At 42.4% G+C, this 26,414-nt stretch overlaps 1 protein-coding gene across 1 annotated transcript in view; it reads left to right on the top strand.

The window, feature by feature from the left end:
- myom3 (myomesin 3) overlaps nt 1-26,414 on the top strand; it is a 108,346-nt gene that overhangs the window by 14,338 nt on the left and 67,594 nt on the right. The window contains exons 4-12 of the mRNA XM_060847300.1: nt 1,435-1,592; nt 3,680-3,772; nt 5,298-5,386; nt 6,994-7,038; nt 8,659-8,799; nt 16,096-16,257; nt 17,573-17,714; nt 18,859-19,058; nt 24,922-24,972. Of these exons, the coding sequence (XP_060703283.1) occupies nt 1,435-1,592; nt 3,680-3,772; nt 5,298-5,386; nt 6,994-7,038; nt 8,659-8,799; nt 16,096-16,257; nt 17,573-17,714; nt 18,859-19,058; nt 24,922-24,972 (1,081 nt within the window). The remainder of the gene's footprint in view (nt 1-1,434; nt 1,593-3,679; nt 3,773-5,297; nt 5,387-6,993; nt 7,039-8,658; nt 8,800-16,095; nt 16,258-17,572; nt 17,715-18,858; nt 19,059-24,921; nt 24,973-26,414) is intronic.

The raw sequence follows: 26,414 nt of genomic DNA on the forward strand, positions 1-26,414 counted from the left end.
CATTCCTTTCGGTCTCAGACATCCCATCAGCCTGTACTGGATACTACCAACTGATTTTTAAGAAGAGAATAGAATTTGAATTGCAACATGATGAGATACATTATGTTTATTAGAAATGTTAAATCTATGCATAATGTTTATGACTCATTGTGCAATTAAACAAATATGTTCAACATTACAGCTATTGGGCTTGGTTAGCTCAGTTGGCTGGACGGTTGTTTTATGAAACAGAATGGTGACGACAATCACGGATACAATTCCCGCACTGGTTGAGGCCCCTTTGAGGGACTCTCCTTCTCAATCTTACCCCTCTCCGGAGGTGTGGTGTCCTCAGTTAAAACCTCCTTAAGATAGTAACTCCATCGTCCGGAAGGATCATGGTGACTTTGCCTGTCATTTCAATTCCTTTATGAATTATATAAGGAAATAGGCCCAACAGAATGGGAGAGGAAGGAGATGTCCAAAGAAGTTTTTAGAACCATGTAAGAACCAAAGATACATTAACGATTGTTCCTGATATATTTCAGTTGTTTAATTGGAACTAGTTCTACATTCTCACTTTGTGATATGCCACACGACAATGTTCAGTTGTTACACAGACAGAGCAGGATATCCAACACATGGGACATATATGCTCCAATACATTCAGGAAATATCACATGGAGGCAGTGTCACCAACTGGGTATGCCAACCACTCTCAGCATGGCAAACTCCCATCTTTCTGGGGACAGTAGAGAGTGCCAGGAGTACATGGCAAGACCTGGAGACTTGAGTGGGAAGCGCTGGTTATAAATTTCACAAAAGGAGAAATCCGTGTTTTTCTTAAGAAATGTTTTTTATCCACAACTTCTGCAAGGCTTCCACTACCACAACGTGAAAGATTGTCTCTCTTGCTGCCATACAGGAGAGACCAAAGCAGGACTGGAGTGAACTGCAGAGAATGATGAATTCCCCCAGTTTCCATTGTGATATGGGATTGTTAGACAACAACCTCAAGTGCAGTCCATCCCTGTCCCCTCAGTGAAATCCAAGCTATCATAGAATTATACCCAGTGTAAATGGATGCTCCTTCAGTGTTGTCCCTGCATCATACCTGTCTATCTCCATGCTGTCACATCACCCTCTCAGGCAGGAAATTTAATGCACTTCTGGAGTTTTCCAAAACCCTATACTTTGTAATTATACACCCATCTTCAATATCTTAAGGAACTCATGAAATCCCTGAACATTTTCAAGTTTACAACAATATTCCCATTCTGTCTATGATTTTAATGGAGGTATTATCAGTTTATTGGCATTGCATTAACACTTTAATTCTAGTTAATGGACAAAGGATGTATGTATCATTATTTTGGACATATTGCACAGTGAAATCTCAAGATGTAAGGAAGTAATGCTGAGAAGGCTTAACATTGAAAACCAACATTTTTTCAGGTGGAGAAAAGAGCAGAGGAGGAAAGGCAGCTTGCTGCTGACATCGAGGCCCATGCTCCAGAGTTTGTGCTTGGACTCAGGCCCCACACAGTCTGGGAGAAGATGAACGTTAGCCTTTCCTGCATTGTCCAGGGAGCACCTTCTCCTCAGGTTAAATGGTACTAACATTTGAAACAAAACTGGTTGAAAGAAAGATTGCAGCCACAAATAATCCAATTGCTCCAGAATATAATCTGATTAAAATATGAAAGAGGAATTATTATCTCATCCTCAGTGCTGTGGCCCGATGACAGATGACTAGAAATAGGCCAGCAATCTCCTAACCCCACAAGTCAGACCTTCTTCTTGGCGTTACTATGTTTGGATAATGCTGGAAAAACTCATCAGACCTGGCAGCATCTGTGGAGCGTGTGTGTCTGTGTCTGTGTGTGTGTGTGTGTGTGAGAGAGAGACAGAGAGCGAGAGAGTGAGAGAAGCAGAGTTAGTGTTTCAGATCTGTGCCCCTTTGTCAGAGGAAGGTTCGTAAGATTCTGAAGGAGAGTCACTGGACCCAAAACATGAACTCTGTTTCTGTCTTTCCAGATGCTGCCAGACATGCAAAGTTTCCTAAGTAATTTCTGTTTCTGTTCGGAAGGTTCAAACTGTTTCTGTTTCCGTGGAAGCTGCCTGAGCTGCTGAGAATTTCCAATTTTATTTCCAATTTCCAGATTTGCAACATTTGGTTTTCTTTCTCTTTTGTGATTCTATTTTAACATTCCATTTGTCATCATGAGAAAATAGAAAGGAAAACAAACCATAGACCAACCTAGTCAGTGTTTGTTTCCACAGGAACAATTTGAATCTGGATCTATCTAAAAGGACAGTAGAACTGGAATTCTCTGAGATCTTCAACAAAGTGAGGATTCAGGGTTCCAAAGGCTGATCTTACTGTCACTTAGGAACATGCACATTAACAACAATATCGCCATAAATATTTACAAAAACAATTAATGACAATGTTAATGAAAGAATGGAATGGGTCACAGAAATAAACTGTTAAATAGTGTAGAGCGTTTAGTTTTTAAAAATCAGATCAATATTGTGCACAGCTAGCAATCAGCATTGATGCAAGTTTGCAAAAATTCCACAATGACCCTGTTTTTGTTTTAGACTCAGGCTAACAAATAACATGGACCAGGTTTCTGCACTTAACCAGGATAACTACTGATGACACATAAATAGATTCCAGCTACAAGTACAAAAAGCTGTGAACTGTTGACATATAACTGCTGGTTAAAATTCTAACCGCTTGTAAACCTCCTTTTGCACACATATACAGCCTGACAAAAAAATGGCAAAAAGAGTGGACAGAAAAACTGAGATTTCACTGAGGATATCCTTTTCTCCTGCCAGATGTTGGTACAGTCAGTTCTTCAATAATGTGATGGTTGTGTACAATTGCGATGTAATCGTGTTACTTTAAGCTCTGGTTCCAAAGTGCAATTTTTCCATAGTGCGGGATTGCACAAGAACACACAATCACTTTACAACCAACACACGTTTTAAAAGTTCAAGCTGTAGAAAGAGTGTCCTCAATTCGTCAATTGTGTTACAGCGAATTCATGTTAACGAAATGCATGTTATAATAGAGCGACCTGTATTCTTCAATTTCCTTTTGCCAGCTACTTTTCACTTCCTTGCAAGATGCTCGGAGTGGCTGGTTCACAAATTACAAAGTCTCTGACTTATTGGTTAAAAGCAACAGCTTACAAGAAGGAAACTAACTTTATTTCTTCAGACTTCAGTTAGTTTCTACTGCAGTGAGAGTCAAAACCTTCATTCCACTTCAGTCCTGTTCACCTGACAAAGGGGCAGCATTCTGAAAGCTTGTGATTTCAGATAAACCTGTTGGACTATAAGATGTGACTTCTGACCTAGTCCAGATAATGACAGCAATTTTCGTGCCTTAAAGGATATTAGTGAACCAGATGGGTTTTCCCCCAACAATCAACAGTAGGCACATGGTTATCATCATTCCAGGCAGTAAATCTGACACAAAATTCTACGGCACAGGTCACCTTGGTGCACTGCTGAGCCAAGTTAGCAGGAAACCATGTTTCTTCCATACATTAAATTAAAAGAGATAGTTGAACACATAACCTTCTTATAAAGCCCCCTTTAACAAATGCTAGATTACAATTTATTTGTTAATCAAGAAATCTTGTGTTAAATATAGATTAAATAAATCGATCTTCATCACTGTCAGGTATAAGGATGGAGTTCTGATTCAACCAACAGCTGTTCCTGGCAAATACACAATTGAGAATAAAATTGGTTTACAGACTCTGGGGATTAGTAGGTAAGATATTTTTGATTTTTGAGAATTTGGAGTAATTTTTGTTTATTTTGCATGAAGCTAACCACAAAATTGAGACAGACTGGTGAAGAAATATGATGTCAAACCTTTATATTTGTGACTATCAGCTTTCATTTACCTGTGATCTGGAAAAGGAACAGTTCAAGACCCAATAGTTAGAAATGGATTCCTATCTTTGCTGGAATAACAGCGGCACAGGCATTATATTTGAAACATTCTCCATGAGCTAAATAAAGGGCACTCTCTTTTTACCCTTGAAATACCAGGTGATTCCAATTTACACCACTATGGTTTGTAATACTGCCAATGAAATACAGTCGAAATGAATTAGAAAGTGCAGCTTCCTCCTGTTCAGGAAAGTTACCTCCAGAGTAGGGAGAATGAAGAAAAAGTGTGTGTAAATTTTAATTATTTTGGCGAAAATTTCAAACACAACTCTAATTGATCTCAGATACATTAGAACAACATTTGATTGAGCAGGACTTTCCCTTTTAGTCTTGTTCCTCATACCCTTCAGCTCAAACATTGCAGGCTGATAATTCACTGTGCTTAGGACTGAGACTCCACACTCCAAGTGAAGTGGCAGTGAGGACTTGGACCAGGTAAGCTAGGTGCTGCTCTGAGAACGTGCTTAGTCCATGAGTTGGAATCCTAGTTGTTTCATTAGTGATTAACGCATTTACCTCTGTCAGTCATAGAGCCATAGACTCATAGAGGTCTATTTGGCCAAATGTGTCCATGCCACCAATTTTCGCAACTTAAACTAGTCCCATTTGCTCCATATCCCTCCATACGTATCCCATCCACGTACCTGCCAAAATGTTTCTTAAATGATAGAATTGTACTCATTTCCACCACTACCTCTGGCAGCCCATTCCAGACACTCACCACCCTCTGTGTGAAAAAAAAGTCTCCTCTGGATTCTTTTGTATCTCTCCCTTTTCGTCTCAAACCCACACTCTCTAGCTTTAGACTTCTCTACCACGGTAAAAGCTGTAGGCTATCTTCCTGATCTATGTCCCTCGTGATTTTATAAACTTCTATAAGGTCACCCCTCAGTCTCCAATGCTCCAGGGAGAAAAGTCCCAGCCTATCCAACCTCTCCTTATAACTCAAACCTTCCAGTCCAGGCAGCACCCTAGTAAATCTTTTCTGCAGTCTTTCTAGTTTAATAACATGCACTGTGCACACAATCTGGGACATGGTCAAGTTGATTGCATACACTAGCAGGCAATATCTTACAACTAGTATATCTCCTAAGGTGCACCAGAGTTTGTGGACTGTTCAGGTATTTGTTTTCAATATAAATTTTAATTGAATTAAAATTTTCAAGGCCCAAACATGTAACAATTTACAATGGCTTTATAGTTATAATGTACAGATATTATAAAATAACTTAATATTTTAGCAAGTTGCTAGAATCTAGTAGTAAGAAACTTGTTCACAATCCCTTAAAAACACATTAAATACTGTGAATTTTAAATTATTTTATTTATTGTTTCACTAGATGCAGCCCAGAAGATTCAGGCGAGTACTCTGCAGTTGCTACAAATTCACATGGAGAAGCTTTCTCCTATTCTACAGTCCTTGTAAATAGTAAGTCCTGTGAGACTGAATAGTTTCAATAACTCCAGGTTGCTGAAAAGATGGAGTAGAATGCAACCTGATGAATCTTCAACATATAGTAGAGTCCAAAAGTGTGGAGCTGGAAAAGTACAGCAGGTCAGGCAGCATCCGAGGAGCAGGAGAGTCGATGTTTCAGGCATAAGCCCTTCCTCAGGAATGCCGTGAATAGGGGGAAGGGGGTTGAGAAATAAATAGGAGGGCGAGGGTGGGGCTGAGGGAGAAAGTATCTGTGAAGGCGATAGGTGGATATAAATGGAGAGTAATAGTGATAGGCCAGTAGGGAGGGTGGAGTGGATATGTGGGAAGGAAAATGGACAGATAGGACAGGTTATAAAGGTGATGCCAAGTTGGAGGGTTTGATCTCGGATGAGGTGGGGGGAGGGGAGTTTTGGAAACTGATGAAGACGATGTTGATGCTGTGTGGTTGGAGGGTCACAAGGCAGAAGGTGAGGAGTTCTTCCTCCAGGCATTAGGTGGCTAAGATTTGGCAGTGGAGGAGGCCAAGGACTTGCATGTCCTTGGGGAAGTGGGAGGGGAAGTTAAAGTGGTTGCCCACAGGGCGGTGGTGTTGTTTGGTGCATGTATCGCAGAGATGTTCCCTGAAAGGCTCTGCAGGTTGGCGTCCTGTCTCCCTGATGTAAAGGAGACCACAGTGAGCGTAATGGACAATATACAACAGTGAGGCTGATAATAATTTATAAGAATTTTACACAAACTACTCAATCTCTTCGGAGGTTTGGTGTGGACTTGTTGGGCCGAAGGACCTGTTTCCACAGTGTAGGTAATCTAATCTACAGATCATTAAAAATTGAAGAATGTGAAATGGCTTTTCTCTGTAAAATCTGAGGAATACATCTTTGAGTGATCATTGGCTGTGGTTTAACAGAAATATGCATGGTCTGAAACTTTACCTTTGTACCCAACTTCTTCTTCTTCTTATTATCTCTAATATTGATTGTATCTTTTGTTGTGTTGTTCTGTATTTATTGTGGGGTTCTGATGTTCCTGCTTGCTTTACTGTAAAGGGAGGGGGAAGAGACCTAGAGAACTTTCATATTCAGTTGGACACATCAAATTGTCAAGGTCCCACTATGATGGTCAAAAGGAGGAAGCAGTCCTGCAGGCTGCTGGTGAGGCTGGGAAAACAGGCAGCAAAATGACAGCTTTGCAAAACTAATGGCAAAGTGACAAAACTAAAACAGTAACTTACTGATTTCCATATTAAAAACTTTCTGTGGAATTTGTGTGTAAAGTTTAGGGGACACATTCACCTCTCTTTTATTTCAACAGCAAGATCTGGCCAATATCAAAACTTCTTTAACTTTTGGGTCAAAAGCAGAAATTGCTGGAAAAGCTCAGCAGGTCTGGCAGTATCTGTGGAGAGAAATCAGAGTTAATGTTTCGGGTTGAGTGACCCTTCCTCAGAACGCGACTAGAAACGTTAGCTCTGATTTCTCTCCACAGACACTGCCAGACCTGCTGAGGTTTTCCAGCAATTTTTGTTTCCATTTCTGGTTTACAGCATCCATAGTTCTTTGGGTTTTTATTTAACTTTCTGATGTTTAATGATTTTGCAGAGCATCAAGGCTTAGATTCAGGAGGTGACTCTCTCAAGCTGGAATGTAAGTGACCAATGGATTTATTTCTGATCTGGTTAATTATAATTAACCCTTTCTAGTGTGGCTGTAATGATGATGCTGTACACCCAGACTGTCATGATTCAATTTGTCTCTGGTTTGTTGAGATCGCTGAGCATCTTGTTGCTTTATTTATTCATCGTCAAACTATAGAAAAAGCAATGTATACGCAATTTCAGACCTCGTGGATTAAATTAATCTTGTTTGATATGAGCAAGAAACATGTATGAATATATTTGTTGCTCCCCAGCCTCACACAATGGGAATGTGATGGCATGATGATAGTGTAAGTAGATTAATAATCTAGAACTCCAGGCTAATGCTGTGGAGATAAATGTTTAAATCCCAGCACGGCAGTTGGTGAGGTTTGAACTGTGTAAAAACCTGCAATAAACCAACTCACCTAACAGTAACCAATTTAACCGCTGTTGCCTATTGTGAAAACACATCTCATTCACAAATATCCTTTAGGGAAGGAAATCGGTTGTCCTTACCCAGTCTGACCAACCTGTGACTCTCCAACCACAGCAATGAGGTCAACACTTACCTGGAAATTAGGAAAATGCAAAAAAATGTAGGCCCAGCCAGCAATGACCACGTCCCATGAATGACTGATTTTAAAAAACACTGCCATTTTTGAGACACATGGATAATTGTCCAGTCTGTTCTAGTTCTTCCAGAGATTGTTAATCGGCTTCTCTCCATCCCTGGGAGAAAAACATTTCCAGTGATGTGGGAATGAATTGCTGTATTTTTTTCTGACCTGTATCTTTTGCATTTGGTCACCTCATATAATGCTTCTTAAAAACTATAATAATTGGGTCTTGTAAAGTTTAGAATCATTATAACAACAATAGATAGTATTGCTGTTGCACTGCTCACATCATAAGACATTCCCAATTATTTTACAGTTTGGTTGAGAGAAAATAAAGTAGTAACTCAGTATTCTTTCTGATTGATTTTCACTTTGAATCATTTGACATCTTGCACAAATTGATTTACATAAATCAACTATTTAGTACAATACAAAACCAAAATATCAAAATATTCTGTACAGACTAAAGCTCTATAGCCCATCATGTAATGTAGCCTGGAGGTTCCCTGTGATCATGTTACACACTCCAACAATAAGCTGCAAAGAAAAACCCAACCTAACCTCTCTCCTTAATTCGGAGAAAGTGCGGACTGCAGATGCTGGAGATCAGAGTCGAGAGGGTGGTGCTGGAAAGCACAGGAGGTCAGGCAGTATCCGAGGAGCAGGAGAATCGACGTTTCGGGCATACGCCCTTCATCAGGAATGACTTTGAATTTGAAGGGCTTATGCCTGAAACGTCGATTCTCCTGCATCTCGGATGCTGCTTGACCGGCTGTTTATTCCATTCTCCAGCACCACACTCTCAACTCTCTCCTCAATGGTCTGACTAATGACTATTTCATCTTCAACTCACAAACAGAGGAAATTGTTGTCCCTCATTTCAATCTGAATGGACTATGTAGCCGAGCTCTGTTTGTTCTGTGCTTGTGTTGCTGCATTGTCTGCTTTGCTTGGTAACGTATATTTGTAACAGGGATTGAAGCTAATCACTGCACCCCCTCTGTCCTCAGCCAGTCAGCTTGAGCTGGATGTTGATATTGTTGATGGGTTTGAAACTTCATTCGGTAAAGAAGGTGATTCCCTGGCCCTGACCTGCAGCTTTTCATCGCCTTTGACAGACAACCAGGAAGAAACCTGCTGGCTCAGGGACGGTCAGTGTTCTTTGAAATACCATTCTTCTCATGGTAGATACCTACTTACCTGGTGCTTTGTTACACTCTCCTGTGAAAATGTTTTACTGTAGCTGAACCTATTCTATTCGGCTGTGTCTAGTGCTGAAACAGTGTTAAATAACTGTGAGCTTTGATTAAATTTGCCTTTAAAGTTTCAAAACATGTCAAATCAGGCCCCTAATAACATCATGAATGTCTTTTGTAACTTTCAAAGTTGATCTGTTTTATACATGTTTTTAAAATAATCAATGGATCTGCAGAACACAATGTGTTGGTTTGTTTTGTGTTTTATTATAGTGTGATTTAAAATAGAAGAGTTTATGATTAAGCTTTATTCCTCATACTGTGGTGGAGTAGGGTAAACACCTAGTACATTCCATTGAATTTACAGCTCTGAAACAGACTACGATTCAGCCCAACATGTTGGTGTTTATGCCCCACACTGTCTCAGCCCATCAACATATTTTTCTATTACTTCCTTTTGTCTTTATTTGACATCCACTTAAATGCCTTGATGCCATTCAACTCAAACCACCCACATTGCAGTGAATTCCATATTGTCATCACTCTCTGAGTAAAGATGTTTATCCTGAATTCCTTAATGGACTATAACGTTTATTGGCTCAACTTTTCCCTTCTCCTTTATAGTATCTTTAATATTTTGTCAGCCTCGCACATGGTTGAACAATACTTCACAACCACATTACCATGACCAATTCAAACTATTCAGCACCAATTCAGTCAGGAAACTAAGTCTGCAGGGATTAAAACATGTCAAAGAATGGTTTCCATTTTTGAGCTTAAGTGTAAAATACTTCCTTGTGTGCAATGATTTTAGTGCTGCACCTGGTCCCATTTGATTCTGTACCTGTTCATTTAAATGACTGACAATTGGGTGAGCTTAGTTTTAGATTAGATCAGATTAGATTCCCTACAGCATGGAAACAGGCCCTTCGACCCAACAAGTCCACACCGACCCGCCGAAGAGTAACCTACCCAGACCCATTTCCCTCTGACTATGGGCAATTTAGCATGGCCAACTCACCTGACCTGCACATTTTTGGAATGTGGGAGGAAACCGGAGCACCCAGAGGAAACCCATGCAGGCACGGGGAGAATGAGCAAACTCCACACTGACCTGGTACCCTGGTGCTGTGCTAACCACTGAGCCACTCCAAAGTTATGAGCATGTGGCATCTTCCATTTCAAAGTTTATTCCATTCTCTCTCATGTACTCTGCTTCCTAATCTAAGAGGCAAATGTTTCTTTCAGAAAAGCAAAGCAAAATCAGGATGTTTCTTCCAAGCAAAGTGATGCAGAAATATGCAAACCCTTCACTGGAACGCTATCTTAACATACCTTTTACTGTTCACCATACCACAGGCATTTTCATATTTAAACATAATTTTGTTTCTTTGAAAATAGTGTGAAGCACTGGAAGGATTCATAGTCTGTAAATGTTTCTTCCTTGTCTACCTGCAAACTCTGGCTGGTTTGTGAGTCAAATGCTGCAGCACAGTCATCAGAGCTACATCACATCCAGACAGAGCTTGAACTGTTTAAGAGAGACTGCTATTATGGGGACGATGGAAATCCTGTTGGAAGCGTTGGAAAGTATCCTGACTGACTGGGATAGTACATTGGAAATCAGCTCCCACTCTTGAAATCCTCACAAATGTGAAATGATTTAATCAAACAGTTCAAAGTCCCTGACTTAGCAGACAGATGAGACAAAATTAAAAGAAAACACTCACCAGCTTTCTATCCTTAATAAGAAAACAGCTGTTTTACAGGTTGATTGTCAAATCAAACAGACTGGATTGACTGGTGGCAGAAGAGAAACACACATTGCTAATTTATAACTCTCTATAACTTTAAACACTTCTAAAAAAAATTCCCAAACACATACAAACAGGGGCACAAAGGCTATACACAAATATTAAACATGAGGAGGGTGAATAGCTCTACAAAGGCCAGTATCCTATTACTGAGTCAACCTTTATTTACATGTGGATAGTACATGACCCAGCTAGCTCAGAGCCAGCTCATCGAGTGAGCAGAACCTCTGACACTCTTGTTTATTTTTTCTTCTTTTTTTGACAAGCAGGGCCCTGGCACTCCTCTCTTTCCTCCCCCCCCCACACTACCGCCTAACTGCGGTAACACTCCCGGTTATTGTGTTTTTTTTTGTTTTTTTCTTTTTTTAACTTTCTTTTTTTTTCTTTTTTTTCTCTTTCTTTTTCTAACCCCCACACTACCGCCTAACTGCGGTAGTGACACTCTTGTTTATATCTGTCAGCTAGGGCTCCCTGATTGGACCAGATTAACACTCCAATCAGGGGACTCATACTTTATGAGATCCACCTGGCTGACGTCATTCCAATCACTACAGAAGGACCAACAAAACTCAGTGAAGTGCAGTTCTGGCGCCAGTCTGGATTACCGGTGTCAATGAGAGGTCTTCCTTTGGTTCACTTCTGTTCCTTTTCAATTTCTTGATAAAGACAGAAGTTGTAGACACATCAATCTTCATCTATTGGTCGAACATTTACCTTCTCAACATCTCTGAATGTGGTTTTCCACCTTTTTCCTTTCAAGAGGTGAATTTTCACAGAGAGGGAGAGGTGGGGCGGGGGGAGGGGAAGGGGGGAGTGGTGGGAGAGGGAGAGAGAGAGAGAGAGAGAGAGAGAGGGACACAGGGCCAGAGAGAGAGAGAGAGAATAGCTAGCTGCCTGAGCTTTACTTTTACCTTCGCCACTCACAGAAGGGAGAAAGGCAGGCTGGATGTTTCTGCTGTATCATCTGAACAAAAAGCTGTAGCCACTCACCCAGAAACGTGTCAAGAAGTTATTACTATGCTGAGTACTTCTCTACACACTCAAGTGGTCCTGGTTGAAAACCAAGCAAAAGTCTATCGCTGGGCTATACTGGAGCAAGGTATCCAAAATCCATCCCCTAACTCCCACCCAACATACTCCCCCAACACCCACCAACCCCCATCACTGCTTCAATAAGGGAATCTTGTAGATACTGTACACAATTAGACCCAGTATCTCATTTATAAAAGAAAAAAGTGCTTCTTCTTCCTCCATAATCCCTTGGTTTAAAATAATATCTTCTCCCATTTTAAGTCCACAGTCCAAGCACGATAGTGGTGTTTATATGCCTCCACCATTAGAAGAAATTAAACCCCATTTCAAAGATGTGTTTTATCAAAAATTATATGACATGTAGACATCAAAACATGACACTCACATTTGTTCACCCTCATTCATCCCTGTTACAAACTTTATACCATCCTTATTATCTTTCCCTTAATTTTGCATTCTGCAAAATGCATCTGCTATTAAATGATTTTTACCAGAATCATGAGCAACCTTTATATTGAATGGTCACATAAGTAAACTCCATCAGAATTTGTGGGGCCCAGTGGTCTGGTAAGTTCATGGGTTATTTGTGGGATGTGGGTGTCACTGGCTGGACCTGGCATTTATTGCCTGTCCCTAGTTGCCCTGGAGAAGGTGGGTGTGAGCTGTCTTCTTGAACTGCTGCATATCCGTGTTCACAAAGGGGGAGAAAAGACTCCTGGAATATAAAAGTGATAAGGTCACAGTGTTACTAACAGCTAGAGGGCTTTCAACCAGGGCACCAGCCATAGGTTTCGAGTTATGATGGAGAAAGATTCTTCAGCCCATCGTGTCTATTCCAGTCATCGAATATCTATTCATTTTAAACCAATTTTCCAGCACCAGGCCCATGGCTTTTAAAAAAATTTATGGTGCTTCAAGTTTGCTTCAAAAATCTTCTTAAATGTTTTAAGAATTCCTGCCTTGGTCACCCTTTCAGGCAGCGAGTTCCAGATAACTACAATCTTCTGGGGGGTCTTATTTTTCCCTCAATCCCCTCTAAATTCTTTGTTCCTTGCTCTAAACTGGGCCCTTTGGTTATTGACTCTTCTACTAAGGGACAAAGTTTCTCTCTGTCTGAAACAAAATCAGGAATTTCTGGAGAAACTCAGCAGGTCATGTTGTGATGATGCTGTTACTGTAACAAGGTTATTATGGGTGGCACGGTGGCATGGTGGCTAGCACTGTTGCCTCACAGCGCCAGAGACCTGGGTTCAATTCCTGCCTCAGGTGACTGTCTGTGTGGAGTTTGCATGTTCTCCCCGTGTCTGCGTGGGTTTCCTCCGGGTGCTCCGGTTTCCTCCCACAGTCCAAACATGTGCAGATCAGGTGAATTGGCCATGCTAAATTGCCCGTAGTGTTAGGTGAAGGGGTAAATGTAGGGGGATGGGTTGTGCTTCGGCGGGTCAGTGTGGACTTGTTAGGCCGAAGGGCCTGTTTCCACACTGTTAGTAATCTAATATTTTTTCCCTGGGTTCTTTTTTAAGAGAGTTTGTAAAGGCAGAGGTGCTGAACAAACTACTGGAGAAGGCCAAAATCTTTCATTTAAGAGGCCTTCAGGTTTTATTAAAACAGTTGTAACAATGGAAGGGGAGTAGCCATGTCTCACAGACCAGGATCTCTAGCTGTTTTTAGCTGTAGCAGCCAGAAGCTTTTTGTGTCCCAGAAAGATCGGAAGCTTCTGGGTTTCTAGAATGATCTCTAGCTGCTATTTTCTCTGAAATCTCTCTTGATGTTGTTTCCTCATTGATTGGAGAACCGTATATAAGAATCATAGAAACCCTACAGTGTGATCCAACAAATCCATACAGAACCTCTGCAGAGTATCCCACTCAAACTGATTCCCCTAACCTATTATTCTAGATTTACCCCTGACTAATGCACCTAACCTAAACATCCCTGAACACTACAGGCAATTTAGCATGGCCAGTTCACCCTAAACTAAACATCTTTGGACTGTGGGAGGAAGCCGGAGCACCTGGAGGGAACCCACACAGACACGGGGAGAATTTGCAAACTCCACATAGATAATCGCCCGAGGCTGGAATTGAACTCGGGTCCTTGGCATTGTGAGGCAGCAATGCTAACCACTGAGCCACCATACCCCTCCCTCCCAAAAAAAGGAGTGCCTGAGTCTGAATTTACCTTTTTGCGGAGGGATGTATTTATGGGATGTTATTATATTGAAACAGTTAATTAATAATAGATGCTATGCCTATTAGTTGATTACATTTTCCAGCTAAGTTATTCTAAATTCCTCCTTCTTTTGTTTATATTTTAACTGTGTTGTTTAAATAAATTGTGCTTTGCTTAACGTTGAGTGGTTTGACCAGTCATATCTCATCTGGAACATCCAGTTCGTATCTATCTTTAAAATAAGAAAAAGTTAGGGTCTAGGCTACTTATTAAAATATTTTGGGGTTCTGGTCTGGTTTGGTTTGGTCCATACCAGTATTGAGGAAGCAGAGAAGCTGCAGGAGGATTGAACACTAGGAGAGTTGGCAACGAAATGGCAGATGGAATACAATGTCCTGGGCGGCACGGTGGCACAGTGGTTAGCACTGCTGCCTCACAGCACCAGAGACCCGGGTTCAATTCCCGCCTCAGGCGACTGACTGTGTGGAGTTTGCACGTTCTCCCCGTGTCTGCGTGGATTTCCTCTGGGTGCTCCAGTTTCCTCCCACAGTCCAAAGATGTGCAGGTTAGGGTAAATTGGCCATGCTAAATTGCCCGTAGTGTTAGGTAAGGGGTAAATGTAGGGGTATGGGTGGGTTGTGCTTCGGCGGGTCGGTGTGGACTTGTTGGGCCACACTGTAAGTAATCTAATCTAATCTACAATGTGGGAAAACCTGAGGTGAAGCATTTTGCTCAGAGAATCGAGTCTTAGACAATTTTCGAAGTTGGAAAAGGTTTCAGAAATCTGAAGCACAAAGGGACTGTGGAGTCCAAGTTCCAGATTCTCTTAAAGTTAACTTGCAGCTTCAGTTGGCTGCTAGGAAGGCAAACACAATGTAAGTATTCATTTCAGCAGGGCAAGAATACAAGAGCAGAGACATATTGCTGACGCTGTATAAGGCTTTGGTCAAACTGCATTTGGAATATTGTGAGCAGTTTTGGGCCCTATATTGGAGGATGTGCTGTCATTGGAGGGGTCCAGAGGAGATTTACAAGAATGATCCCGGGGATGAAGAGTTTGTCATGTGAGGAGAGGTTGAGGACTCTGGGTCTGTACTCAATAGAGTTTAATAGAATGAGGTGGGTCTGATTGAAACTTACAGAATACTGACAGGCCTCGGTAGAGTGGAGGTGGAGAATATATTTCCACTGGTAGGAGAGACTGGGACCTGAGGGCTTGTCCTCAAAATGAAGGGACAACATTTTGGAACAGTGATGAACAAGAATATCTTCAGAGGGTGATGAATCTGTAGAAGTCATTGCTGCAAAGGGCTGTGGAGGCCAAGTCATTGAGTGTATTTAAGACAGAGATAGGTTCTTGATTAGTAAGGGGTCAAGGGTTACAGAGAGAAGGCAGCAGAATGGGTTGAGAAACATATCAGGGAGGAGAAAGTGAGGTCTGCAGATACTAGAGATCAGAGCTGAAAATGTGTTGCTGGAAAAGCGCAGCAGGTCAGGCAGCATCCAAGGAACAGGAGATTTGACGTTTCTGAAGAAGGGCTTACGCCCGAAATGTCGAATCTCCTGTTCCTTGGATGCTGCCTGACCTGCTGCGCTTTTCCAGCAACACATTTTCAGCTGAGAAACATATCAGTTATGATTGAATGGTGGAGCAGTCTTGATGGGCCAAATGGCCTACTTTTGCTCCTGATATTACAGTCTGGCAGCACTTGCGGAGGGAAAGTGTTGACAAAGGGCCACTGGACACCATTTTCTCTCCATTGATGCTCCCAGATCTGCTGAGACTTCCCAGCAATTTCTGTTCCTGTTTCAGATTTCCAGCAACTGCAATTCTTTGTTGTATTCTCCCTGTCTATCCTGCATACTCCCCTTGTGACTTACAGCACCTCATTCAGGTCTGGCCTCAGCCTTCTCTGCTTTGCAGAGAACAACCCCAACCTGTCGAGTGTCTCTCCAGAGCTGAAATACTCTGGCCTAAGCAGCATTCCGGTGAATCTCCTCGGCTGGATTTATACCAAGCTCCAGTCACCTGAAATTAAGGATTACAGAAAAACCAGATTCAGGTTCTCTGGTCACTGTTTCCATTTTCAGTTATGACGGATGGCAATAAATAACCTTTTAAAGGAGGGAAATGATTGTGTTAATTATGTAAATGTTAAGGTCAAGGTTTATTGTGTGGTTATTGAATATCTTTGTAACTAAGGTCACTGATGAGAAGTTATTGCTTTTACAGGTATTTTGCTGAAGGAATCCAAGTGGATAAAGATTGAGCACTCCGATAAATTTACCAAGCTAACTCTCCCTCAGGTCCATAAGGAAGATGAGGGCCTCTATACCATGTGTCTTCTCACACGGACTGGATACAAGGAGCACAGTAGATATGTCTTTGTTAGAGGTATGAAAAATTTACAGCAATCCACGGCAACTTCACAGTCACAAAAGTTTCTGTGCATCTTTTAAAGAAGATCACTCTCCTTTTTGATGTCCCACTTGTGAGAAACATTAATTCAGATCCTATCAGGAACCTGAGAAGCCATTGTGGGTCAGTCATTAACAACACAAGCAGCATCTAAAATCATTCTGTTATTCTGATCCTGTTCATCAGGAAACATCTTCAGCAGGTGTATTTAGATTTGATTGCAAAAGCATTGGAGGAGCACGTACATGCTTAAAAAGGTGACAACAGCAGCCCCTGATATTAGGGGACTGAAACGTTAAGTGAACAAATATAACATTCACTGAATGTTATCATGGTAATGTCACTGGTGCATTAATCCAGAGACTAAAACAGAAATTGCTGGAGAAACTCAGCAGCTCCAGCACTATCTATAGCAAAGGAAACAGAGTTAATGTTTTGACTCTGATATGATTCTTCTTCCAAGAAAACCATTCTTCGGGTTCCAATAAAGGGTCATACTGGGCTGGAAATGGTAATTTCATATCTGTCTCCATATGTGCTGCTAGAGGTGTAAGCTTTTCTAGCATTTCCTGTTTTCATTTGAGATCTGCAGTATTTTGCTTTTCTGAACAGAGAATCCCAGACTAATGTTCTGGAGGTACAAGTTGAAGATCTCACAAGGGTTGAAGCTGAAATTTAAATTGGAATTGCAAGTAAGTTTTAACAATGGTACCATGAGAAAAACATTGTTGAAACCCATTTGATTCATGAATGTCCTTTCGGCAAGGTAAGCTGCTGGCTTTATCCAGCCTGCTGTGTGAATTCAGATCCACAATCACACATTGACTCTTCATTGCCCTCTGAAATAGCTGAGCTAGCCATTCAGCTCAAGACCAAGTAGGGTTACTGGTCTTGCTGGGAAGGTTCACATCCCAAAGTGGAATAAAAATAATGTCGGCAGATTTAATCCTGAGCATTATTGCAAGTTTTATTAATGACTCAAAGAAACAGGAATGTTTTTGTTTCTTTGTGCAAAGCAATGCTTCCACTTGAAGTTCCATTTCCAGCTCGAGCTGAAATAGTGAAATGTTGAGATGACAGGAAAGTTCCTCGGAAGGATTAGTTGGTCCCACCAAATGTTCTCGTTCCCTTAGGGATCGAGCAACCACATATTTACAGAAGAGTGGTTTTCTACAACAATTATGATGCATTGACTATTGAATAAGACTTTTAAAAATTTTGACTTATTCTGTAATAAATATTTCTTTAGAATTCAGTCGAACACAATGTTAAGTCTTTTTTTCTCCTGCAGATGGTCCGGCCGCAGAAGTCGGTGCTCCAGGTTCACCATTAGATGTCGAGTGTCACAATGTTAATAAAGACTATGTGTTTGTTACCTGGAAACCACCCAGTGCTGATGGAAAGAGTGCAGTGATTGGCTATTTCATTGACAGGTCAGTAATGATCAGCTGGGCTGCCCACTTCCCTGAGGAACACTTTCTCCGAGGTCAGTGGATATAACCCTGCTGGACACATTCAACAGCAAAGGTACAGAAACTCTGGAGGGAGACCTGGTTAACAGTGACACCCTCATTGACTGCTCAACTCCAAGCAATCTGGATTCCTCTGCCAATGAGAACAGCCAGCTGCCACATCTGTTCAAAGAATCATCACAGAATCATAGAATCCTTACTCGGGAAACAGGCTATTCTGCCCATCGAGCCCACTGATCCTCCAAAGATCATCCCACCCAGAACCACCCCATCCCTGTAACCCTGCATTTCCCATCGTTACCCCACTTAGCTTGCACTTTCCTGGACACTATGTATAATGTCCCATGGCTAATCCACCTAACCTGCTCAGCTTTGGACTATGGGAAGAAACTGGAGTACCCAGAGAAAATGAATGCAGACACAGGGAGAATGTGCAAACTCCACACAGACAGTCACCCGAGGCTGGAATCAAACCCAGGTCCCTGCTGCTGAGGCAGCAGTACTAACCACTGAGCCACTCTGCCAGTGTTTAAGGTCAATGGCAAATTTGTCAGTAGTTGCCAATTACTGGCATCAGAACCCCTTTGTGATAGGATTGATATTTGATGCGGCATCTTGGAAATGCAAATAGAACCTTTGAGCAGCTTATCTCAATAGATCAAAGGCAATTTTAGCTCCAAGAATATTTGCCATGAATTGATCTGTGACTGGTTCTGCGATTCCTGCAGGTGAAGAGATTGCAGCATGAAGCATATCAGAGTTTGACAATGCTGACATCCCACAATCTCACTCAGATCAATAGATTGGATCGAAAGCTTTAAATAGAAAGTTTGCACAATACTGTTTTAACATAGTTGATAGGCATTTTTAATCCCTTGGTATTCAGGGCTGTATGATGTTTTTTTCTGCATAAAATTAGGGACCAGCTCCACTTATTATCTCAATTTTACTGAAAATACATTGTATAATTATTATGTAGTGCATTGCATAATTATTCACTTCTCAATCCTGATTTGATTGAGAATATTCTTTTTTTTATTGGTCTGAAGTCATTTTATTGTATGTGAAGGGGATTAACTTGGGCCTTTCTGATTTATGATTTTAGAATTGAATTAGGAAGTAACAGGTGGATTCAGTGCAATGAAGTTCCTGAGAAATTATGCAAGTTTCCCATTGTGGGCCTGTCAGAAAACCGGACGTATCAATTCCGTGTCAGAGCCATCAATGCAGCAGGGATCAGCAGGCCTTCCCGGATCTCAGACCCAGTGACCACAACTGACCCTACAGCAGGAGACAGAGTAATGAGTAAGTGCTACCCGTCAAAGCAAAATTTAATCAGCCCTGTTCAAATGTTTAGCCAGAAATTAGTAGTTTGAGAGAATTGTTCAACTTGACACAGTTACACTGGTGCCACATTAATTACATTTTTTAAATGATGAATGAGTGATGACGTTTCATCCTCACAATGTTTCAATACTTCTGTCTGTCATAGCGTGTCATAGAGTCACAGAGACGTACAGCACAGAAATAGACCCTTGGTGCAACTCGTCCGACCAGATATCCCAAAACAATCTAGTCCCACCTGCTAGCACCTGGCCTGTGTCCCTCCAAGCTCTTCCTATTCATATACCCTCCAGGTGCCCTTTTAAATGTTGCAATTGTACTATCTTCCACCACTTCCTCCGTCAGCTCATTCCACATGCACACTACCCTCTGTGTGAAAAAGTTGCCCCTTAGGTCTCTTTTATATCCTTCCCCTCTCACCCTAACCCCCTATGCTCTCTAGTTCTCGATTTCTCCACCCCAGGGAAATGACCTTGTCTATTTACCCTATCCATGCTCCTCATGATTTTATAAACCTCTCTAAGGTCACCCCTCAGCCTCCAACGCTCCAAGAAAAACAGCAGCAACCTATTCAACCTCTCCCTATAGCTTAAATCCTCCAACCCTGGCAACATCCTTGTAAATCTTTTCTGAACCCTTTCAAGTTTCACAACATCTTTCCAATAGGAAGGAGACCAGAATTGCACGCAATATTCCAACAGTGGCCTAACCAATGTCCTGTACAGCCGCAACATGACATCCCAACTCCTGTCAATAAACGAAAGCATACCAAACGCCTTCTTCACTATTCTATCTACCTGCAGCTCCACTTTCAAGGAGCTATGAACCTGCACTCCAAGGTTTCTTTGTTCAGCAACACTCCCTAGCACCTTACCATTAAGTGTATAAGCTCTGCTAAGATTTGCTTTCCCAAAATGCAGCACCTCACATTTATTTAAATTAAACTCCATCTGACACTCCTCAGCCCATTGGCCCATCTGATCAAGATCCTGTTGTAATCTGAGGTAACTCTCTTCGCTGTCCACTACACATCCAATTTTGGTGTCATCTACAATCTTACTAACTGTACCTCTTATGCTCACATCCAAATCATTCATATAAATGACAAAAAGTAGCAGACCCAGCACTGGTCCTTGTGGCACACCACTGGGCACAGGCCTCCAGTCTGAAAAACAACCCTCCACCACCACCCTCTGTGTTCTGTATCCAAATAGTTAGTTCTCCCTGTATTCCATGAGATCTAACCTTGCTAATCAGTCTCCCATAGGAAACCTTGTTGAAAGCCTTACTAAAGTCCAGAGAGATCACATCCACCACTCTGCCCTCATCAATCCTCTTTGTTACTTCAAAAAACTCAGTCAAGCTTGTGAGACATGATTTCCCGCGCACAAAGCCATGTTGACTATTCCTTATCAGTCCTTGCAATTCGAAATACATGTACCTCCTGTCCCTCCGGACTCTGTACAACAACTTGCCCACTACCGATGTCAGGCTCACTGGTCTATCGTTCCCTGGCATGTCCTTACCACCTTTCTTAAACAGTGGCACCACGTTAGCCAACCTCCAGTCCTCCAGCACCTCACCTGTGACTATCGATGATACATATATCTCAGCAAGGGGCCCAGCAATCACTTCCCTAGCTACCCACAGAGTTCCAGGGTACACCTGATCAGGTCCTGCGGATTTATCCACCTTTTTGTTTTTCAAAACATCCAGCATTTCCTCCTCTGTAACATGGACATTTTTCAAGATGTCGCCATCTATTTCCCTACATTCTATATCTTCCATGTCTTTTTCCACAGTAAACACTGATGCAAAATACTCATTTAGTATCTCCCCCATCTCTTGCGCCTCCACACAAAGGCTGCCTTGCTGATCTTTGAGGGGCCCTATTCTCTCCCTAGTTACCCTTTTGTCCTTAATGTGTTTGTAAAAACCCTTTGGATTCTCCTTAACTCTATCTGCCAAAGCTATCTCATGTTCCCTTTTTGCCCTCCTGATTTCCCTCTTAAGTACACTCCTACTGCCTTTATACTCTTCTAAGGATTCACTCAATCTATCCTGTCTATACCTGACTTAGTTAAAAATCACACAACACCAGGTTATAGTCCAACAGGTTTAATTGGAAGCACTGGCTTTCGGAGCGACACTCCTTCATCAGGTGGTTGTGGAGTACATGATTGTAAAACACAGAATTTATAGCAAAAGTTTACAGTGTGATGTAATTGAAATTATACATTGAAAAATACCTTGATTGTCTGTTGTGTCTTTCATCTGTTTGAATACCATGATAGTTTCACTTCTTTCATGTGTAAATCACAAAACTTATTTTTAAAAGTTGCATTATCAGCTTAACTGTAACAATGGTGATAGCTCGACAATCTGTTGAAGGTGTTAGCCCCCTGTGTTCTCTGTCTATGCCATGATGTTTAAATCGATTCTAATCTAAAAAGTGAGATAACAGAGTTTTACATGAATTCATGCAGTTTTTGAGCTCAGAGTTGCAGAGTTACATTGTACTTTACTCAGAAACTATCTTTCCTCACTATCTTCCTCACTTTGCTCCTGATGCGGTCTCCTCTACATTGGGGAGACTGGATGCCTCTTAGCAGAGTGCTTCAGGAAACATCTCCGGGACACCCGCACCAATCAACCCCACTGCCCCGTGGCACAACATTTCAACTCCCCCTCCCACTCTGTTGAGGACATGCAGGTCCTGGGCCTCCTCCACTGCTGCTCCCTCACCACCCGATGCCTGGAGGAAGAACGCCTCATCTTCCGCCTCGGAATACTGCAACCCCAGGGCATCAATGTGGACTTCACCAGTTTCCTCATTTCCCTTCCCCCACCTCACCCCAGTTCCAACCTTCCAGCTCAGCATCCTGTCCTACCTGCCAATCTTCCTTTCCACCTATCCGCTCCCCCCTCCCCTCTGACCTATCACCTCCATCCCCACCCCCATTCACCTATTGTACTCTTTGCTACCTTCTCCCCAGCCCCACCCTGCCCCCATTCATCTTTTCTGCTTCCTGCCTCTATTCCTGATGAAGGGCTGTAGCCCAAAACGTCAATTTTCCTGCTTCTCGGATGCTGCCTGACCTTCTGTGCTTTTCCAGCACCACTCTGATCTAAACTCTGGTTTCCAGCATCTGTGTCCTCACTTTTGCCCGGATAGAAACCACAGCTCAACATGAGTCTTCAAGGAGGAAAGGGAAAGCAAAGAGTGATGTTGGCACACTGGTAATGCCACTAGACCAGGAATCCAGCTGACCCAGTTTGGCATGGGCAAATGATGAAATGTGAATTCAATAAAATCTGGAATAAAGACCTGACCTAATGGTGACTTAATGGTACTGTCCTGGGGAGTGTTGCTGAACAAAGAGAACTTGGAGCGCAGGTTCATAGTTCATTGAAAGTTGAGTCGCAGGTGGATAGGATAGTGAAGAACGCATTTGGTATGCTTTCCTTTATTGGTCGGAGTATTGAGTACAGGAGTTGTGAGGTCATGTTGCGGCTGTACAGGACATTGGTTAGACCACTTTTGGAATATTGTATGCAATTCTGGTCTCCCTCCTGTAGGAAGGATGTTGTGAAACTTGAAAGGGTTCAGAAAAAAGTTATAAGGATGTTGCAAGCGTTGGAGGATTTGAGCTATAGGGAGAGGCTGAATAAACTGGGGCTGTTTTCCCTGGAGTATCAGAGGCAGAGAGGTAACCTTATAGAGGTTTATAAAATCATGAGGGGCATGGATAAGGTAAATATATCCTAGGGTGGGGGAGTCCAGAACTAGAGGGCATGGGTTTAGGATGACAAGGGAAAGATATAAAAGAGACCTAAGGGGCGATTTTTTCACACACAGGGTGGTGTGTATGCATGGAATGAGCTACCAGAGGAAGTGGTGGAGGCTGGTACAATTACAACATTTAAAGGCATCTGGATGGGTATATGAATAGGAAGGGTTTGGAGGGGTATGGGCCAAGTGGTGGCAAATGGGACTAGATTAATTTGGAATACATGGTCAGCATAGACTGAAGAGTCTGTTTTCCTTGCTGTACGTCTCTATGACTCTATGACCATGTAACTACTGCAATTACACAAAAACACCCAACTTGGTCACTAATGTCCTTCAGGGAGGGAAATCCACCTGCTCTGGCCTCCATGTGACGCCAGTCCCACAGCAATGTGGTTAGCTCTTAACTGCCCTCAGAAATGCCCTGGCAAGCCACTCGGTGGGCAATACATGCCAGCTCACAAACTGGCAATTCCTGATGAAGGGCTTATGCTCGAAACGTCGAATTCCCTATTCCTGAGATGCTGCCTAACCTGCTGTGCTTTAACCAGCAACACATTTTCAGCTGTGATCTCCAGCATCTGCAGACCTCATTTTTTACACATACTGGCAATGCCCACATCCAATTAACAAATTGTTTAAAAAGCTCATTAATCTACCCCAATTTGAAGAGATTGTCTCTAACATGTCCATGCGTTTATATCATAAAATGGCCTCACATCTCACTTCCTGTATCTTCCTCCGGATCCATAACCTTCAACTCATCATCCTGGTCTTTTATGTAACCCTCCCCTTCACCCCACTGTTAGTGGATATGATTTTCTTAGTCATGGTTCTCCCCTCTGAAACTCTCTCCCTTAAACTTCCTGCCTTTCAACTGATCTCTCCTGTTTTAAGACCACTTTAAGAGCCACCTCTCTGACCAAGACTTTTAGACACCATGTTCTGAACCTGTTCTTGGCATCCATTTATGTTTGATTCTATCTCTGCGACATTATTTTTAAATCATTGTTTTTGAGATTAGGGGCAGCAGATTTAAAACAGAGATGAGGATAAATTACGTCTCTCAAAGGGCCATTAGTCTGTGAAATCATTACCTCAGAGTGCAGTCAATGGTGGGACAAATTTAAGGAGATTTTTTAATGAGTAACAGATTGAAGGAGAGCGGGCAGGAAAATGGAGTTGAGGCCAAGATGAGATGAACCGTGATTGTATTAAATAATGGAGAAGGCTTGAGGGCCTGGATGGTCTACTCCTGCTCCTAGTTCATATGTTTTCTCTCGAGAGAAGAAGGTTGAGAGGTGATTTAATTGAGACATATAAGATAATCAGAGGGTTAGGTAGGGTGGACAGGGAGAACCATTCTCCTAAGATGGTGATGGCTAGCATGAGGGGTCATAGCTTAAAATTGAAGGGTGATAGATATAGGACAGAGGTCAGAGGTAGTTTCTTTACTTAGAGAGTTGTGAGGGCATGGGAATGCACTGCCTACAACATTAGTAGACTCGCCAACTTTAGGGGCTTTTAAATGGTCATTGGATAAACATATGGATGATAATGGAATAGTGTAGGTTAGATGGGCTTCAGCTGGTTCCACAGGTCAGTGCAACATCGAGGGCCGAAGAGCCTGCACTGCGCTGTAATGTTCTATGTTCTTAATGTGGAACAACATATATTTATTTATGTGGCTGTGGTCATTATTTATTGCTATAAGAAACCATGTGAATGTGTCCCAGGTGGAACACTGGCCTCTGCTTGGAAAGGTTCGAATAAAAATTCCAATTCACACTTTCATGTATAATTCAATACAATCATCTCAGCTGCACAAACTGCAGAGAATGTGAATGATCTCTCTGAAGAAACGTAGGCTTGAGGATCGGTTTGTTGTAAAGTACTGAATGGATTGAAGCTTTCAAGATTGTGTGTAAAGTTTAAATATTAGGATCTCATCATGAATTAGTGATTTGTTTCTGTTATTTCTGTTGGTGCTCAACTGACATGATGAAAATATAAATTGTTTACTTTTAACTGCAGATATCCAGACTGATATCGGAATCATTCTGATTACTAAAGATGAGCTTGAAGGTAAGTCTGGCTTAAAGAATCCCTACTCTTTAACAGGATGTGGATATCACTGCCACAGCCAGCATTTATTGCTTATCCCTAATTGCCCCCTTGGCTTGCTCAGCTGTTTCAGGGGGCAGTTAACAGTCAACTGCATTGCTGTGAGTCTGGAGTCACATGTAGGGTGGATCATGTGAGAATGACCAATTTCCCTCCCTTAAGGACATTACTGAACCAGATGGATCTTTACAACAATCATTCGGGATTTCCTGGTTCCCGCGAGTCTCACTTTTCTCATTTATTAATTGAATTTAAATTTCACCACCTGCTGTGGTGGCATTTGAATCCCTGAGTCTTTGGGTTACTCATCCAGTGTTGGCTATGTTGCCACATTTACATTACATTGTGCGACTGTCTCCTCTGGGGAAGTGTAGCTATTTTACCCTAACCACTAACCACTCCCTCTAACCCACCTGTCGGCCTTGTACCCCCCTTGGTCTCATCATTGCTGACTGCAAACGAAATTTCTCCATGCCCCCTCACCCACTCCAACCTCCCCCCCCCCCACCCCTGCAGAATGTGCAGCACTCCATTCGCTCTGCACCAACCCGCAGTTCACCATCAAACCCCCTGACAAAGGTGGGACGGTGGTAAACTGGGGAATGGGCCTCTATGTCGTAAAGGCTGACCACCAACTCTCCAATAGCACGTCCTATCTCTCCTTACCCATGACCCCACCATCAGGCCAAAATCACCCACACTGTCCGTGTCCTCATTGCCTCCAGTGATCTCCCCTTCACTGCCTCCAAACTCATAGTCCCCAGCTCCGAGTTGCCCGGTTCTACCTGCTTCCCAAGATCCACAAGCCCAACTACCCTGGCCAACCCATCATCTCGGCAAGCTCCTGCCCTACCAAACTCGTCTCATCCTACCTCAACTCCATCCTCTCCCCCTTAGTTCAGACACTTCCCACCTACATCCATGACACCAACCACGCCCTCCATCTCTTCAGCAACTTCCATTTCCCCAGCCCCCAGAGCTTTATCTTCACTGTGGACGTGCAGTCCTTATACATGTCCATATCCAACAATGATGGCCTCCAAGCCCTCTTCTTCTTCCTCTCCAATAGTCCTAACCAGACCCCTTCCACCAATACCCTCCTCTGCTTCACCGAACTGGTCCTCACCCTCAATAACTTTTCCTTTAATTCCTCCCATTTCCTCCAAATCCAGGGGGTGGCCATGGGTACCCAGATGATCCCCAGCTACACCTGCCTCAAACATCCCTTTTCAGCACCTACACAGGCACTATGCCCCAACCCTTCCGCCGTTACATCAATAACTGCGTTTGTGCAGCGTCCTGCACTCAGGCTGAACTGAAGCAGTTCATCAACTTCACCCACAACTTCCATCCCGCCTTCAGATTCACTTGGTCCATCTTGGACACCTTCCTCCCCTTTCTCA

Source organism: Hemiscyllium ocellatum, chromosome 30, assembly GCF_020745735.1.
Source record: "Hemiscyllium ocellatum isolate sHemOce1 chromosome 30, sHemOce1.pat.X.cur, whole genome shotgun sequence".
Classification (NCBI taxonomy): Eukaryota; Metazoa; Chordata; class Chondrichthyes; order Orectolobiformes; family Hemiscylliidae; genus Hemiscyllium; species Hemiscyllium ocellatum.